Source organism: Cryptomeria japonica, chromosome 10, assembly GCF_030272615.1.
Source record: "Cryptomeria japonica chromosome 10, Sugi_1.0, whole genome shotgun sequence".
In the NCBI taxonomy this organism is placed as follows: domain Eukaryota; kingdom Viridiplantae; phylum Streptophyta; class Pinopsida; order Cupressales; family Cupressaceae; genus Cryptomeria; species Cryptomeria japonica.
The window spans coordinates 34,328,351-34,343,791 of record NC_081414.1 but is presented as its reverse complement, the minus strand read 5'-3'; the positions used below and the strand labels follow the sequence as shown (position 1 = coordinate 34,343,791).

Below are 15,441 nucleotides of genomic sequence, written 5' to 3'. Positions count from 1 at the left end.
TTGCAGATTTCGTCACCTTGATGCGGCCAGTTGTCAAGTATTCACAATGATGGGTTGGTCAGCAAGTCTAGGAGTTGAAGCGGATGAATATGACTCTCACTTACAACTTGATGGGCGTAATATAATCATATTCTTCTAATGAAGGTACATCTCAAAGTGTCGGACTAATTGAAAGCATTAATTCAAGGAAAAGGAAGGAAGCAGTTGATGACTCTACAAGGTCGAAAGGGAAGAAGGTTGTGAATTAGGAACCTACCGAAAAGAGGCAGAAAATAGGCCCATCCCATTCTGCCACATCTAGGAATGTGAACAATGTATTAACTATTGAGGATGAGTCACTTGTCGAAATAAGGATTCCTTCCCCAATCCATAAGGGAAATGTGGAATCAATCCAGGAGGAGGATGAAGGGCCCCCATCTCCTACAAACACGGAGATACTCGAGTCAAACAATAAGATGAATGTTCCGAATGAAGGATTCCAAGAGGGAAGGATTTCTGCTCTTCGAGGGGTCGGGGATGATCCATGTGAAGAAAGTAAACAAGAAGAAGAAGGTATTGAATAGTCCACATTTCCTTATAGGTTAAAAGAAAGGATGAAAATAAAAGCGCCTATGGAAGTTCTAGAAGAAGATGACAGCTGATTTCTTGGCCACATTAGAGAAGATGGTAGTAAAGAAGACAGCTAAGAGGTTTTCCACAATTCAGAGGAATGAAACGGGTTGTCGTATAGTTTAGATTGTTGTGCTGAAAGTGGACAAAGCAAAGGAAGACATTACTCCTCAGGAGTATGAAATCACCACTATCAACCTAGGTCCAACCACCAAGGGTCAAGAAGTTGAGGACTTGGACAATTCAGTCATTTCCATGAAGGGCGAGACTGGAGAAAGAAATAGGGAAGAAAAGAGAATACAATTAAGAAATTGAGCAGTTAAAGAGGTATATCTGTGATAACCCTCTACTGTATCACATGATGTAAATCTTACCTTGGTATCATAGAAATCTACTCTTTATTTTTGCATTCATAAACCCTACTAGGATTATTACCGCAATAAATGTATGAAGGTATTAATAATAATTTAAAATTAAATAAATCTATGCAAAGGTTGAAAGAATACATCAATAATGATAATAGCATATATTAATGAGTTCATTAGAAATATATAAAATGAAGAAATAAATTATTAAAATAATGTTAATATATTAAATGAAGAAATAAATTATTAAATAATGTTAATATAAGAAATAAATTATTAAATAATTAAATAATGTTAATATATTAAGAAATAAATTATTAAATAATATTAATACATTATAGAAGTTCACTAGCAAAGAATTAACGCTAAAGTTTATTACCCCCCGCGGGAAGTGGTGGGACGGGAGTCGCAGCCTTGGGCTGCGACCACCGTCACACCCCTTCCCGTGGAAGGGACCCCATGGTGGGACATAACCCCTCCCCACCATGGGTACAAAGTAAGACGGCTTGCAGATCCGAAGGGAAGGAAGCACGAAGAGCAAGGAAAAGGGAGGAACTGCGGCTGCGCTAGCAGAGGCGGTAGAGAAAGTAAGAAGATAGCATTTACACCACAGGTACGTATATGTGTGTGGACGTGTGTGCAACACACACATATATATATTTGTATTCTTTTGGTAGATCTGTCATACGGAGTATGTCTTCAATCTCTTTTACAGAATTATATTATTATTATAATGTTGTCTCATACAAATATATATAAATATGTGTACATGTGTGTATCCACACACATATATATAGGTGTATATATCTGCAATCTACTTGTTCATGTAGAATCAATAATAGGAATAAAGAAGTATGTAAGGCAGACATAAATTATAATTTAAATGATAATGAAAATATAAATTGTTATGAAATGTTGGGTATTAATGAATGACAATAATTTGGCTTTGTGATGGAGGCTAATGGGAAAAATCCCCCTAGCCTAATTTGGGATTATGATAATCCCTGGTAGGCAGTATATACTGAGTACTCATATGCATATATGTTAAAGGCTTGGGTGTAGGAAGCTTCACCCAAGACAAGATGGATCTAGTCAATCCTCTCTGGTAGACTTGGATGATAAGATGTATCATCCAAGGCAGGAATTGATCATATGACGATCTTCCTTGGTAGGCTTGGATGTAAGATGCTACATCCAAGACAAGAATCGAATTATCCATCGACTTCCCTGGTAAGGCTTGGAACCATAATTGATTCCAAGAAGACGGGCATTACATCTCGCCTAAGGACATATCCCAATACATCACCCGTATCCTTTTTATTTACAAAAAAATGAAGATTTGTTTAATTAAGCAATTGAAGTTTAAATTAGTAAATATATATTTTGTTGCATTCTAACAGTCTGTTTTGCAGGAAAGTGATCTATAACTAGTAGGGACATTACAATATCCAACACTTGACCAAACCTCTTGATCAAGGCGATATAGTGGCTCCTTCACTTTTGAATCTCTCACAAGAAGCAATTGGAGATTTTGAAGAAGAAAAGGTGAAGGTTGATTGTATCAAAGTTGAGGGGCAGATTAGAGAAATTTAGAACAAGATTTTCCTTGTAGCTGTTGATGTACTTGGGAAAGAGACTATTCGAGAAAATGACATGTAGGTGGAAAATCTAAAGCTCAGGACCCAAGAGAATTTCTTCGCCATTATCGGACCAATCCTGAAACAAAATTTGACTAAGGCATCAAATTTCTTGTCCATCTAGGATGCCTTCCAGAAACAGGAGTTGGAATAGGAGAATGTTTTTGCCACTTATGTAGATGATTTGGACTGAATAGAATTCAAGGTGAATATGTTGCCACGCTATGATGGAAGAGGTCAGCCTGATCTTATCCACATTTATTGAACATACTGCCACTCAAGAGGACAAGGACGCGCCTTCCTAGAAGATAGCTCTTCGTGCCACTTATCTTCCATGCATTGCTCTTATTGCTATTATGGGAAACCCTAATTAGGGTTTTGATGTTTAGATTAAAATTTGTCGAATTTAAAAATGGGGCTAACGTAGCCGACCCTAAAGTTTGAGATGTGGCATGTACTCAAGGCCATCATCTTGAGATGGCCAAGAAAAGAATCTATCATCCACGTCTTTTGCACAAAATAGTAAAGATGTCTTCATGTCAAAATGGTACTCTGAGTGTAATGCTACTACAAATTTTCCAAAGGAATAATCTAAGAAACATCGTGCGCATTGTGATATTGATGGTCATTTAGATGAGAATTGTTTGGAATTACATATATAATTGCATCCTTATTAGAACAAAGAAAAAGGCCATGTGCTCATGGGAGGGGAAGCAATAAGGAACAATTCCGTTGTGGATGAGAGGGTAACTTGCATGTTGGTTGAAGAGAAGAATACTTGAGTAGCAATCAAGTGCATGATAAATGTGAATTGACTAAACTCTTTTGTATCAAGATTCAAATTAAGAATAAATTGTGTTGAATCTCTTTACAATTCTTGTTCACAAGAAAATTTGATTTTTAAAGAGTTGGTAGACAAGCTTGAGTTGGTTATGATTATCTTTATCCTTATTCTTTAGGTTGTGTGAACCAAGAATTAGAGATAGAAGCTACCAAACAATATGAAATTAAACTAAATTGCCGAATTGTTTATGGGTACGAGGGTATGATATGCTGGTACGACAAAATTTTGAGGGAGGGTTGGGTATGTTTTGAGTATGTCTATACAAAATGCATATAAAAATCACACACACACACACACACACACACACACACACACACACACACACACATATATATATATATATATATATTTGAAAACAAAAGTTAAATTCAGAATACTTGCCAAAGAAAATTACTATAAAATTTAAAAATTTGAAATATATTAGACTAATGTATTTTAAATATTTAATATATATACATAAAATTAAAATGTTATGTATATATAAATTATAAATATTTTTAACAATATGTTCCTAATCGAGAATCCTGTTACCCCAACCATTCGAAATAGGATCGAGAGAAAACATTTCCTCCCTTAGAAGAATTTGTTCTTTCCTCCCCCAAGCTGGTTCAGTCCAATCAATAGAGGAGAGCCTAAGCTCGAAATTTTTACACCACTCAATAATAGGGTGAGATGCCTACAAGAGAGTCAAATTCTTCCCCCTGGTAGTATTTCTTTTTGCAACAACTGATAAATCCACATTTGTGTGTGTATGTCACATGAAATACACCTTGAAAAATTCACGGGTATAGGATTTTGGTTTCACATTGCTGCAATAGTCATTTAACTTTAGGGTTATCAGCTTTCCTATTAAAGAGCCACAAAAACACATTGAAGTTGCAAATTGGACCCTGTGCGAACCGATGGTTGATCCCACACCATACTCAATTTCGATACAACTCATACCTAGAAATGGCCAGTTTTAAGTTCGATGCAATAACTTAGAAATTGAATATAGGATAATTGAGAACTTAACTATAAGCTTCTGGTTGATTTGAAAAGGATCCAATTTCTATTAGAGGAATGACACGTTTTTATTGCAGGTCTTAAAACAGGTCTTGAAAATCAAAAGATGATTTTTATTACATATTTGGATTCCTCTTGAAAAGTTGTGCAATTCAAAAACATCACCTTGTTTTGAATTTGTATCCAAAAGTTATGGCTTAGTTATGGATTTTGGTGGGTTTGAGAGAAAAAGTTGCTAATAAGGGTAATTAGTAGGTGTTAGTGGTGGTTTTGAAACCATCAAGGTGAAACTTCCTCTCTTTTTGCTAAAAGTGATGATTTTGCTGAGCTCACAAAATGTCCTTTTGATGTTCTAATTTTGATTCTCTGAATTTTTTACATTTCTTGCAACTTCCAATTTTTTTCTAAGGCCTTCAAATTTTATAGATATGCATTCTAAGCTTGAATTGAGCATGAATGGTGTCAATTGAGTTGCGTAGCTCAAACTTTTGGAGCCACCTTGAAATTTTTATGCTCATATTCATGGTTGTTTTGTTGACTTGTAGTTGATCTTAAAGTAATATTTGCAAGCTCTTAAGCAAGTCTATGTATTAAAGATTAGTTGCAATCGCTATTTGGAGTATTTAATTGAGTTTGACTCAATTTTTAGAGTTCTTAGTTCTTACCCACAAGGCGTTTCTCTAGGGTATATTGGTTCTCTTGTTTTTTGGTGTTTGTCACGTTGATTTTTGTTTCATGCTATATATAATAAAATTATTCTTGTGGAATTCAATCACCTGTTTTCTCTCAAATTCTAATTTCTAACAAATTTTTATAAGTTGTTGACTAGCATATGGAATATCCACCCGATAGCTTCAAAGCTTGCAACTTTGCAAAACTCCATACATCTAAAGTTGACTTAGACTTAAGAAGACAATAAAATATATTAAATTAATTAAAAAACATAAATATCATGCAAAATACAATTTCAAAACATATAAATGAGTTTGTAAAATGTTGGGTAAATGTTTTCTTTTTGGTTTGAATAAAATAGGAGTACAATAATCACTTCAACATGCAAATATAGTAGCTAATAATATGAGATGAATCACATGATTAAAAATTATTATCAAATATTACAATTTTATTCAGGTTACGACATTTAAATTTTTCTCTTCGCCACATACATCGTAGTGATGGTTGGGGTTCTACTTCATGTTAATTGGAACACCAACATTGCCCTCAAACTACAAGGTAATACCCTCTCAAGACCATCCTCATCTTTGGCCATGATTGACTCCAATTTGATGCCTCCCACTTTTGCTTTTGTAGCACTTGGCTATGCATGTCTATCAATTTCGATAATCTTATCGTTTATACACATGGGGTTGTCGTGAAGGGCAATCCACTTGCTATATGGATTATTGTCATCCAAGTCAATTGCCTCTGATTAATTGAGGCTTCAAACATTTTTTAGAGAAGGAAAATGTTGTATTGCATGAAGACGAGGTCATAGAGGCGCTTTTGTGTGAACATGTTGTGCTTCTTCATGAATGGAATCAATGAACTCCAATTGTGCTCAAATCTAGAAGTACTACTGGTTTGAGACAATATCTGAAGGGATCTCCCTTGAAGATTTGGGTTATTAACACCCCCCTCTTACCATCAAACAACTGCAAAAGAAAACATTCACAAGTTTGTAAGTAGCAATAATCACATATATCAAAGATTGAAGTGAGTTTTAGTGAAGGTTGAGTTTTTCTTGTTATCTATGCCTTGGTGGTTCTCCCTTGGATAGCTAGTGGTGAAGTGAAAATACTTCCCTCAACATGCTCATACCTTTGCAAATCTTCCATAATTTTGTCCTTAATCTCAATGTTAGGTAAAATCTCCAAATACATGTTGTGAGGCTTTCGATAACCTCTCCATCAACATCCTTGATGTAGTGCATTGTTGCATGAATGGGATTGGCAGAGTTGATTGTTCCACCTCTTATCAATGATGTTCCAAATGGGCCGACAAACTATAGGATCTCCCTTGTAATAGTTTTCGATGGCCTCATATGGGTAATCCGTTGAAGGTTTGCTCCCCATCCACCAAATGTAAAATCTTGACTAAAGCATTTGTGGATCAAAAAACTTGTTTAGATGTTTGATGGTTTGTTTCTATAGTTGGGCACATTTTACAAGTGCTCTTGCAGCTAAGAGGTCATTTGGATAATCGAAGATTATTTTGTATTGTTTTAAGTCCACTTGCAGCAAAGGAGAATCTTTTTAACACTACTATAGTTCAATTAATAATATATCATAGGTCACATTTGGAATTATTCTCTTGCTGGTGTGATTTTGGTTAAGCAATTTATATGTGCTTCTAGCAATGTTTTGAATGTTGCAAATGTGGATAGTGAACATAAGGTTGGAGTTTGGGTTTGATGGCATCTTGGTGGTGGTTTGGAACAACACCATGGAGTATTTTAGTTGATTACCCATTGATATGTTTGTTGGAAGTCAGTTCAAGCCAATTCTACATGTAGGAGGATGTTAAGGTAGAGTATTTTTATGAGATTAATGTCTCTTATTGATGGCCAATTGACTTTGCCTAGCTGTGTTTTGTATGCTTGTGTGGGGTCATTTTAGGGAAGCAAGTAGTTTTGTGGGCCAATGGATTGTTGAATTATTTGAGGCTGCTATTTAGCATTTCCTTTGCTAGGTGATGCAATTATTCCTTGATGGTGGATTTAGCTTTGAGATGATGGTCATTTGGGTGGCAATGTGGATAGTGGTTTGTTGGGCAATTGCAAATGTGATGCTCCCATTCCAATGCATTTTTCCATCTTTCTTCTTGTGTTGTGTGGCCAGAGAAAGATACAAGTCAAATGTGGAGTCAATTTCAAAGTTCAGCTAGCTCAAGAAAGTGACTCATTTTTTTTCAATTAGAGAGGTCTTTGTAGAGTTCTCAAGTTTGTAGTAGTAGAATGAAGGTGTGAAGGTCTCATTGAATTGCTTCAAAAGACCATTGATGTGGTGTTGTACTTCATATATTGACATCAGATAGTGATGGGATGTTGAATGCATACCCTCTTAGATTTTCTTGTGTGAATGTGCTTTGTAAATTGTTGTTTCCCGCTTTTTCAAATTTCATATTACTGCAAGTGATTTAATTTGTTCAAGCATAGTTGGTAAGAATTGTGAGGGAAAGTTGGTTTTGGAAACCATAGTTGGTGCACCATTAGGTTATCAACCTAGTTGTTTATGGATCATATAGACACCTACAAACAAAATAAAGTTGCAATAAAAAATAAAACTTCAAAAAAATGAACAATATCTAGAAATTACAATTTACAAAATGTGAACCCAGAGAATACAGTTTAAAATTTAAATCAAAGTTTGAATTTACCTTGATGATTGCAAAGATATCATCAAAAGTTTCCTTCATGACCTCCTTTCTATCTTCCTTTTCTGAATAAGATGAATCTTCCTTTGCTCCCAAACTAAGTTGTCGGGTTCGTGGGTTTTAGGCCCCTAACACGACCGAGTCTGCGTGGGTCTGGGTTCGTGCCTGGTTCAGCTAGGGTTCACCCCAAGGACCCTGGGTTCCCTGTGGATTTGTGTTCATAAACCCATAGGGAACCCAGGGCCTCTAGGGTGAACCCTAGCCAAACCCAGGCGACCCTGGGCGCAAACCCGGGTGAACCCAGGTGACCAGCTGGCTTAAGTCACATCAAAGTGACTTTTAACATTAAAAAATTAATCTTTTTTTGCCTTTTTAAAGAAAAAAACCCTAATTTGCCCCTTGATCTAGATCCTTTTGATGATTGATGAACATAGAAGATAGAAGACAATTATTATTTTTGATTGTCAATTTTGTAATTGTAATGATTTTCATTTGAATCGTGAACCTAGACATATATGAATCTATGATACATTGATATATATTATATGGAATATGAGTATATAACATAATATGATATTATTGAAATTCTGAACTATCAATTTAATTTGCATTTGGCATTGATCAATGATGAAGTAGCATACTATTAAATGTATTTAGATTTGTAATTTTGTATATTTCATTAAATTTTTGCAGATATATATATATATATATATATATATATATATATATATATATATATATATATATATATATATATATATATATATATATATATATATATATATATATATATATATATATATATATATATATATATATATGTCTTTATGTATCTATGGATGAACCCAACCCACGAACCCCAAAGGCAAATTTTTTTTTGCCCAAACCCACAAACTAGGTTTGCGTCGTCGAACCCGAACCAGTAACTTAGCTCACATACATATGCTTTAGAGGTGTTATCAAACTATGAATGCTTTGTGAGGCAATGAAGTTAGCTCACTTTCACAAGCTCCTTTCCCAAGGGTGACTGTAGATATATTTAGTGACATTCTCTATGCTTCCCACCATGGACTTTACTCAATCAAGTTTTCCTATGCCCTCCAAGAGAAGATCACGACAATGTGTAGTGTAAGGCATCCAAAAGAAGTGATGGCTGTCTATTCCATGTGGCCACATTTGCTGCTGCATTATTTGTCACCACGTGAACCACATACTCAATGCCAAACTCTAGTACAACCTCATTCACATTTTACTTAGATTCTCCACATCCTTGACTATGTTTGAGGTGTCATGAAATATCCCCATAATTTTTTTTCAATTTAAAGCACAAGAATTTGCACCCGTTAACATTAGCATAAGAAAATCCAGCAAACTCAACCACTTGTCCAGCGGGAGTATTAGATAACAACTTGGAAAAACATACTAGAAAATGAAAGGGAATACAACTTGGCGGTATAACCTGCCACTTCCACTTCTTAGTGGGCAATACAAAAACTAAACTCGATCACTTATTCAGCAGGAGTGTTAATATCAAATGCTGGAAAGTAATAGAATACAAAATTGGCGGTAAACCAGCCTCTTCCACTTTTTCAGTGGTTAACAAGATTAGCTTCAAAATTTGAAAATTAAGGAACGCTGTTTAGTACTACTATAACAACAAATCACAATAAAGCTAACAATGAAGCATAATGACAAAACACTGCTACTATGGTTCAAGTTGTTAGAGAATCAATCCTTAACTCAAAGCTGATAATTTATAATAAAAACCAAGGGTTTAGAGCAGGAATACCCAATCTGATATGCAATAGCTGCACACTGATTTATTTCTACCAGCAACACTGGATAGCTTAAATTGTTAATAACTTCCTTGATTTTTCTCCGAATGAGCTCCAACTGAAAGCAAAGACACCATAAGGGCTAGGTGTCCAACTTCCTATCATTTCAAGTCCCAAACAAGCAACTAAGGAGGTGCAAATCCCAATGCAGACCAGGCAAGATGGTATGGCTAGCTAAAAGGTACAAACAGCAGCAGAAATCAGTGTTCATCAAAAATCACAAAACCTTGGGCATAGGAGCATTTAGATCTCTGGGAAAGAATGAGCCAGTACTTACAAAAATCGGACTAAACCTCCAGTTGGTATGAGTATAAACTCGAATCAGCATATAGGGTTTTCACACTCCAAAAACCAAACAAACACCACTCACACACCAGTTAAAAAACATCGAATCCACACAAAACGGAAAGACTAAGAGCTAACATCTCCATTGGAATATCGTGGCAACCTCTGGATGATGCTGCACCACAATCAACTGGGAGTTATCTTTCAAACTTGAAACTGGAAGAGGCTAGGAGGCACTAAACTCCGAAGCAGGAGTCTCTGAATTATCTCAGTAGCACTTTGTTGTCAAAATAATCGCATACTAAAAGAGAAGGAGAGACCTTGTATTTATAGGCTCAAAACCCAGCTTTTCAAATTCCTTTTTTCCCTCCAAGTTGGACGTCCCTTTTCATGTGCACAAATAACTTAATAAAATTTATTAATAATCCCCAACTTGGGCAACCACAAGAGAACTTCTTTTAAAATCAACTTAAAAGTCATTTAGCCTAAGCGTGGGGTCAAAAAGCAACTTTAAATAATAAAATCACTTCAGTTATTACCTTCCAGAAACAAACTCCAAGAAACTTGAATAAGCCACCCCTCAGATCGGACTGCCAGAAATAGAAATCAAGTGTTGTACATACTGTTAAAAATAGTACTTACTAAAAATAGCATATTGCTAAAAATAGTGAGTGACTACAAACACCTTTTAAGCACAATTCAAGTAGTTGTCGAAAATTTCTAAAAATAGTAAGTTTAGAAATCTCCTTTGATGGAAATGCATGTCACACCATTCCGAAGCTCTCTGAAAACCCAGAAAGACCTAGAGAGCAAACTGTTAGACTCTTGCAAACAATCCCTTAAAAACCTCCCAGAAGATGGAAACCCTAATTTTGTCTCTAATTAGCCTACGGGCCTCCGTAATAGGCTAAAAGTCATCCAAAAGGACTAGTGCTGGAAAGGGGACATTACATTTCATTGGGTTTCAAGATCATTTGTTGACCACCTAAAGAAACTAGACAGTTGAGGACTGTGCATATCCTTTGATTGGTCCTCCCATCTGATAGTATGTTACATCCACATGCCATATAATCTCCTCTTCCACAACTGACTGTGTAGTCGCCATTGCTTTTTGGAGCAACAACCCATCAATTTTATGTTGTCTAAGTGCCTTGTGCCTGTCTCTTGCAACAATCAAGGCTGTGATAGGATTGTACCGATATATGCTTCTTGCCATGGTGAACAAAAGGTTGTAATACCAAAAATTTGCATAACCCTACCCTGCCTCTTTATGCTTTTCCTTGTTCCAACCTATACCTTCAAGCGAAGGTCTTGAACTTGGCATGTTGTGTTTCACAAAAAGTTATTTAGATGGCTGCAATTTGATGAAGCATACAAGTTGCAATACCTTCAAGCAAAGGATGTGTACTTGGTGTGTTGTGTTTCACAAAAAATTATGCAGATGGCTGCAACTTGATAAAGCAGACAAGTTGCAAATTAATGGACCATGATATAAGCCCACAATCTTTGTCTCTATATCTTATTCCGATTCACAAATCATATTGGGATTCATTATTGATGCAATGCTTGGTTGGGTCTCCGCTTTCTCTAATCTTTTTTGCTTGATCAAAGATAGGGTTGCATTAATCTCCCTTTCAACTACATGCTGGACATTCAGGCACAATTGGATGCTGCAGTTAGGAGTCTGTGCAAGATGGTAATTGAATTTGAGACAGTTGATGCTTTCACTCATCTTCAGCTAATAGTAGTTGCAAATCATTCCTTCAGTCAGTCCTAATATGATATGCTTCCAAGCAATGTCTTTTCGACCATAGCTTCCACTTCTGATGTCATTTGGATGCAATTCCAAACTCGGGCATTGAAAAACAAAAAACTAAACAAATTTAATCATTGCAAATCTTTACATTGAGAAAACAGAAAAGCATTGCAGAACCATGGCTTTGGACAACTGGAAAATCTTCTTGTTCATCCATAACTTCAAATTTACATAGTTGTGAGTCTTGACAGTTGACCAAATTGCTATCATTGTATTGCTAGGGACTCTGGTAGACTATATGATTTGACAGTCTCCTTGAAACCTGCCCCAGCATAAGTGGCCAGGCTACTTAAAACTGTCTGCCCCTCCAACTCTTTGATCAAATTCTCCACCACCACAGAAAAGCCTGTGCGAAAGATTTGAATGAGCTCATTGTTCCTCATGAAGTCAGATTGAGATTACCTATGGATGGGTATTGTCTGAACAAGATGAGAGAAAAGATAACTACAAATATGATAATATCCCATTGATCATCCCAGAAGGAAACATGAATCCCACCTTTATTTGTTAGGGGAACAAGTTTATATTTATATTTTAATACCTGACAGGCTTAGAGGCAGCAAGGGGTGTCATTTGAAATCCATTGAATAATATTAGAATTTGTTTCTATAAATTACAAAGTATAATAATCAAGTTTATAAACCTCATGTTCACAAACTTCTCTCAGATTCTTACTAAGAGTCATATCAACAAATTTAAGTTTTCTTTCACATGTTTTAGATATAGGATAATTACATATGGTGCTAACAGTGCTGTGAGGATTAAATTTAAGGATTGAGAAAGTACAGGCTAGTGAATTGGAAATAATGTTTTTATTTGTGATGCGTTTTCAATGTACTTTATTTGCAACTTCTTAAATAACTTTTTCGATAGTTTGAATTTTTACATGGATTTAGCTTCAGTAACTACTGGTCTGTTGTTCATTATATTTTTCTTTTGGGGGCTTGGTTGAACTGTTCATGAGGGTGTTATGAACTATGTAGAATTGTTAGTAAAAAGGTGGCACCACCAAAAACTATACTATGTTACACATTCACATACTGTAGCAAACATGTTTAAGGGCAGACAGTTAAAAATATGTGGGTGCAGTCTGTAGCGATCACAATAAGAGAAAGAATAAATCAAGAATTGGATCTGCAGGCATCATATAAGTGTATATTTTGTCATTTAGTTTTCAATTGGCAAATTTATAGGTACAACACAGTCTACAGTGTGAATGCTACAGTAGTCCAGCTTGATGGCGTAGAAAATCAAATGGTTATGCATTGCCCATAGTACATGTATGTTTCAAGTTCACTTGTTATTGTATATCACTTGTTGCTGGTTCTGTGCTTCAAGTAAGTCCACCTTGATGGCATAAATATTAAAAAATCAACTAGTGATGTACTGTGCATAGTAAATGTATGTTTTTAAGTTCACCCATCATTGCATTAATGTCTCTAGACACCGGTTGTGTGGATTGCATTCTTACTTTGTCAAATGCTAGTTTAAATGGATTTTGTTATTCTCAGTTTGGGTTTAACTATATGTTTTGGGAAGAGAGTTACAATGTAATGAGTTGATTAATACTTGGCAATTGTTCTGCTCTGATTGCAGGTGTTTAGGACCGAATGACATTGAAACGGAGACAAATCCCTTTGATAGAACAATTGCTCATTTGCTTTTTCATAAAAATTCAATGCCCTCAGCAGGGCTTATGACTGCAGCTGCAGATTCTAGTAATTCAACTTTCTCCACAAATTCACAATCCTTTTCTGCAACACCAAATTTCTGGCTGTCTCAACCTCCAGAATTCGAATTACTCACTGAGGTGCAAGTAGTCCCAGCAACCAACCTTCACCTCCCTATATCAGGTCAATCACCTACATCCATAGTAAATAATGGAATAGGATGTTGTACTCAGAACATGATCAATAGGAATGGTTCTTCCCCAGGATGTTCTTCCATTGTGTCTGACGTTCTTTTTGATCCCCAAATATGTGGTTCTCCAGCCTCTATGGATGTTGAAAACTCTGAAGGTATTTTGGTGTCGAAGCATCAAGGTGTGCCTCATAATAATGATTCCAATTGTCCTAGTGTCAAGTGCAACCAAAAATCTGAAAGGGGTGCCATCATAGATAATAATGAAGGCTTAATTGAACTAAGATGTCACCACCAGCATTTGCCTGAAGTTAAAGAAGAAAGTAACATCTTTCCATCAAGCACTCAAAATATCACAAAAAAAGAATCTATAGAAAGCCCGGATGTTGATATGTTGGACAAAGATTCTGATGCAGTTGATGTTATGGACACAAATTCTGAGCTTATGACATCAGAACAATTCTCAGAAATAAGAGGCTCAAAGAAACATCGTCTCAGTAGATGAAAACATTTCTGTCCAGAAAGTCCTCCAGCATGCTGTAACATATCACTTTTAATGAAGTGAAAAAGCATTAATGGAGAAAGAAGCTGTTTCTATGAGACAGTGTCCCTATAAAAATTTTCATTTTTGCTGAAGGAAGAATTTGCATTCTATTTCATGTTACTTGAGACCTGGTGCAGAGATGTGCTATATGTGCAACATATACATGCCCTTGGATTTTCCCCTTTTCAAGTGCTTAATTATGCTGAACTCTTTATATGTATCCTATTATGATTAGTTCAAGACACACTTCCCATAGGTAAATTACGAGACATGAAAATGTAAACAATTGTATATAACCTGAAACTGCAATTTATTGGAATGGAAATGTTTTATGTTTCAGTAATGTAAATTTTACCAGCAAACTCAAACACTGTATGGATCATGACATTAAATTTATAAGCATTAGAGGCTTGGGTCAGTTTTTTGTGCACAAGGTCTTTAATGCAGCACATGCTCAGAATGTTATTACCTGTGTATTTACTTGGGCATAATCATTGATACTCAAGTAAAAGCACGCCCTTCCAATATATGTATTGTAGGCTTTTGTCTGGCATGGAGTTCACAAATATGAAGTAGAAGTCTTATGTTTATTAATATGGCCCTCCCATGCATAGTTTTACATGATGCGCCTTCAAGCAGCTATTGGATGATTAGCATAATCTTAAATATTTTATAACTACATTATTGTTCTATGCTAAAGACAATGGAAAAAATAAAATTGGCATCTTTGAGAAGGTCTATTCACTCTTCTTGTAATATAATAATGAGCTTATTTTGTCTACTTTTCATAAATAAATACCATGTAGAGTTTGCAAATTTTGATACAGCAGACTGCACCATATTCTGTATTTTGAACTGTAGGTTTTCAGAATCTTTTGTATGTTGAATTGCATATATTGTGGCTGAAATATGCTTTTCATGGCCATTTCTCTGAGATTTTACTTTTAAAAGTCCCATAGTTCTTAAGATTCATACTCCTCTGAATCTGAGGGAAATATTAAGCTTTAAATAGATAGATATAATTGAAAAAGTGGGTAATTCTAGCTGGTGACTGTCAGTTTTGGAAAAAATGCCTATCCAATAGGGTTTTTATATATGTATACACTGCCACCTTGTCTCCACAACACTGAAAGAAATCATGTGCATTGTTTTATTCCATGTGAAGAAAGGAACTCATGGAGTGGAATTCTATGTTGTTCAATTTCTGTTGTAGTTTAGTATTATAGATATCTATTCTGGATTATAAATTTGATGTTTCGAGGACTATTG

General features: G+C 35.5%; 1 protein-coding gene across 2 annotated transcripts in view; it reads left to right on the top strand.

Moving 5' to 3' along the window:
- The window catches only part of LOC131038234 (uncharacterized), a 92,143-nt gene extending 77,553 nt beyond the window's left edge, over positions 1-14,590 (top strand). For both annotated transcript variants that reach the window (XM_057970608.2, XM_057970609.2), the window contains one exon: positions 13,365-14,590. In XM_057970608.2, coding sequence (XP_057826591.2) covers positions 13,365-14,133 — 769 coding nt within the window. In that variant the 3' untranslated portion in view covers positions 14,134-14,590. The remainder of the gene's footprint in view (positions 1-13,364) is intronic.
- The last annotated feature ends 851 nt before the right edge of the window (positions 14,591-15,441 follow it).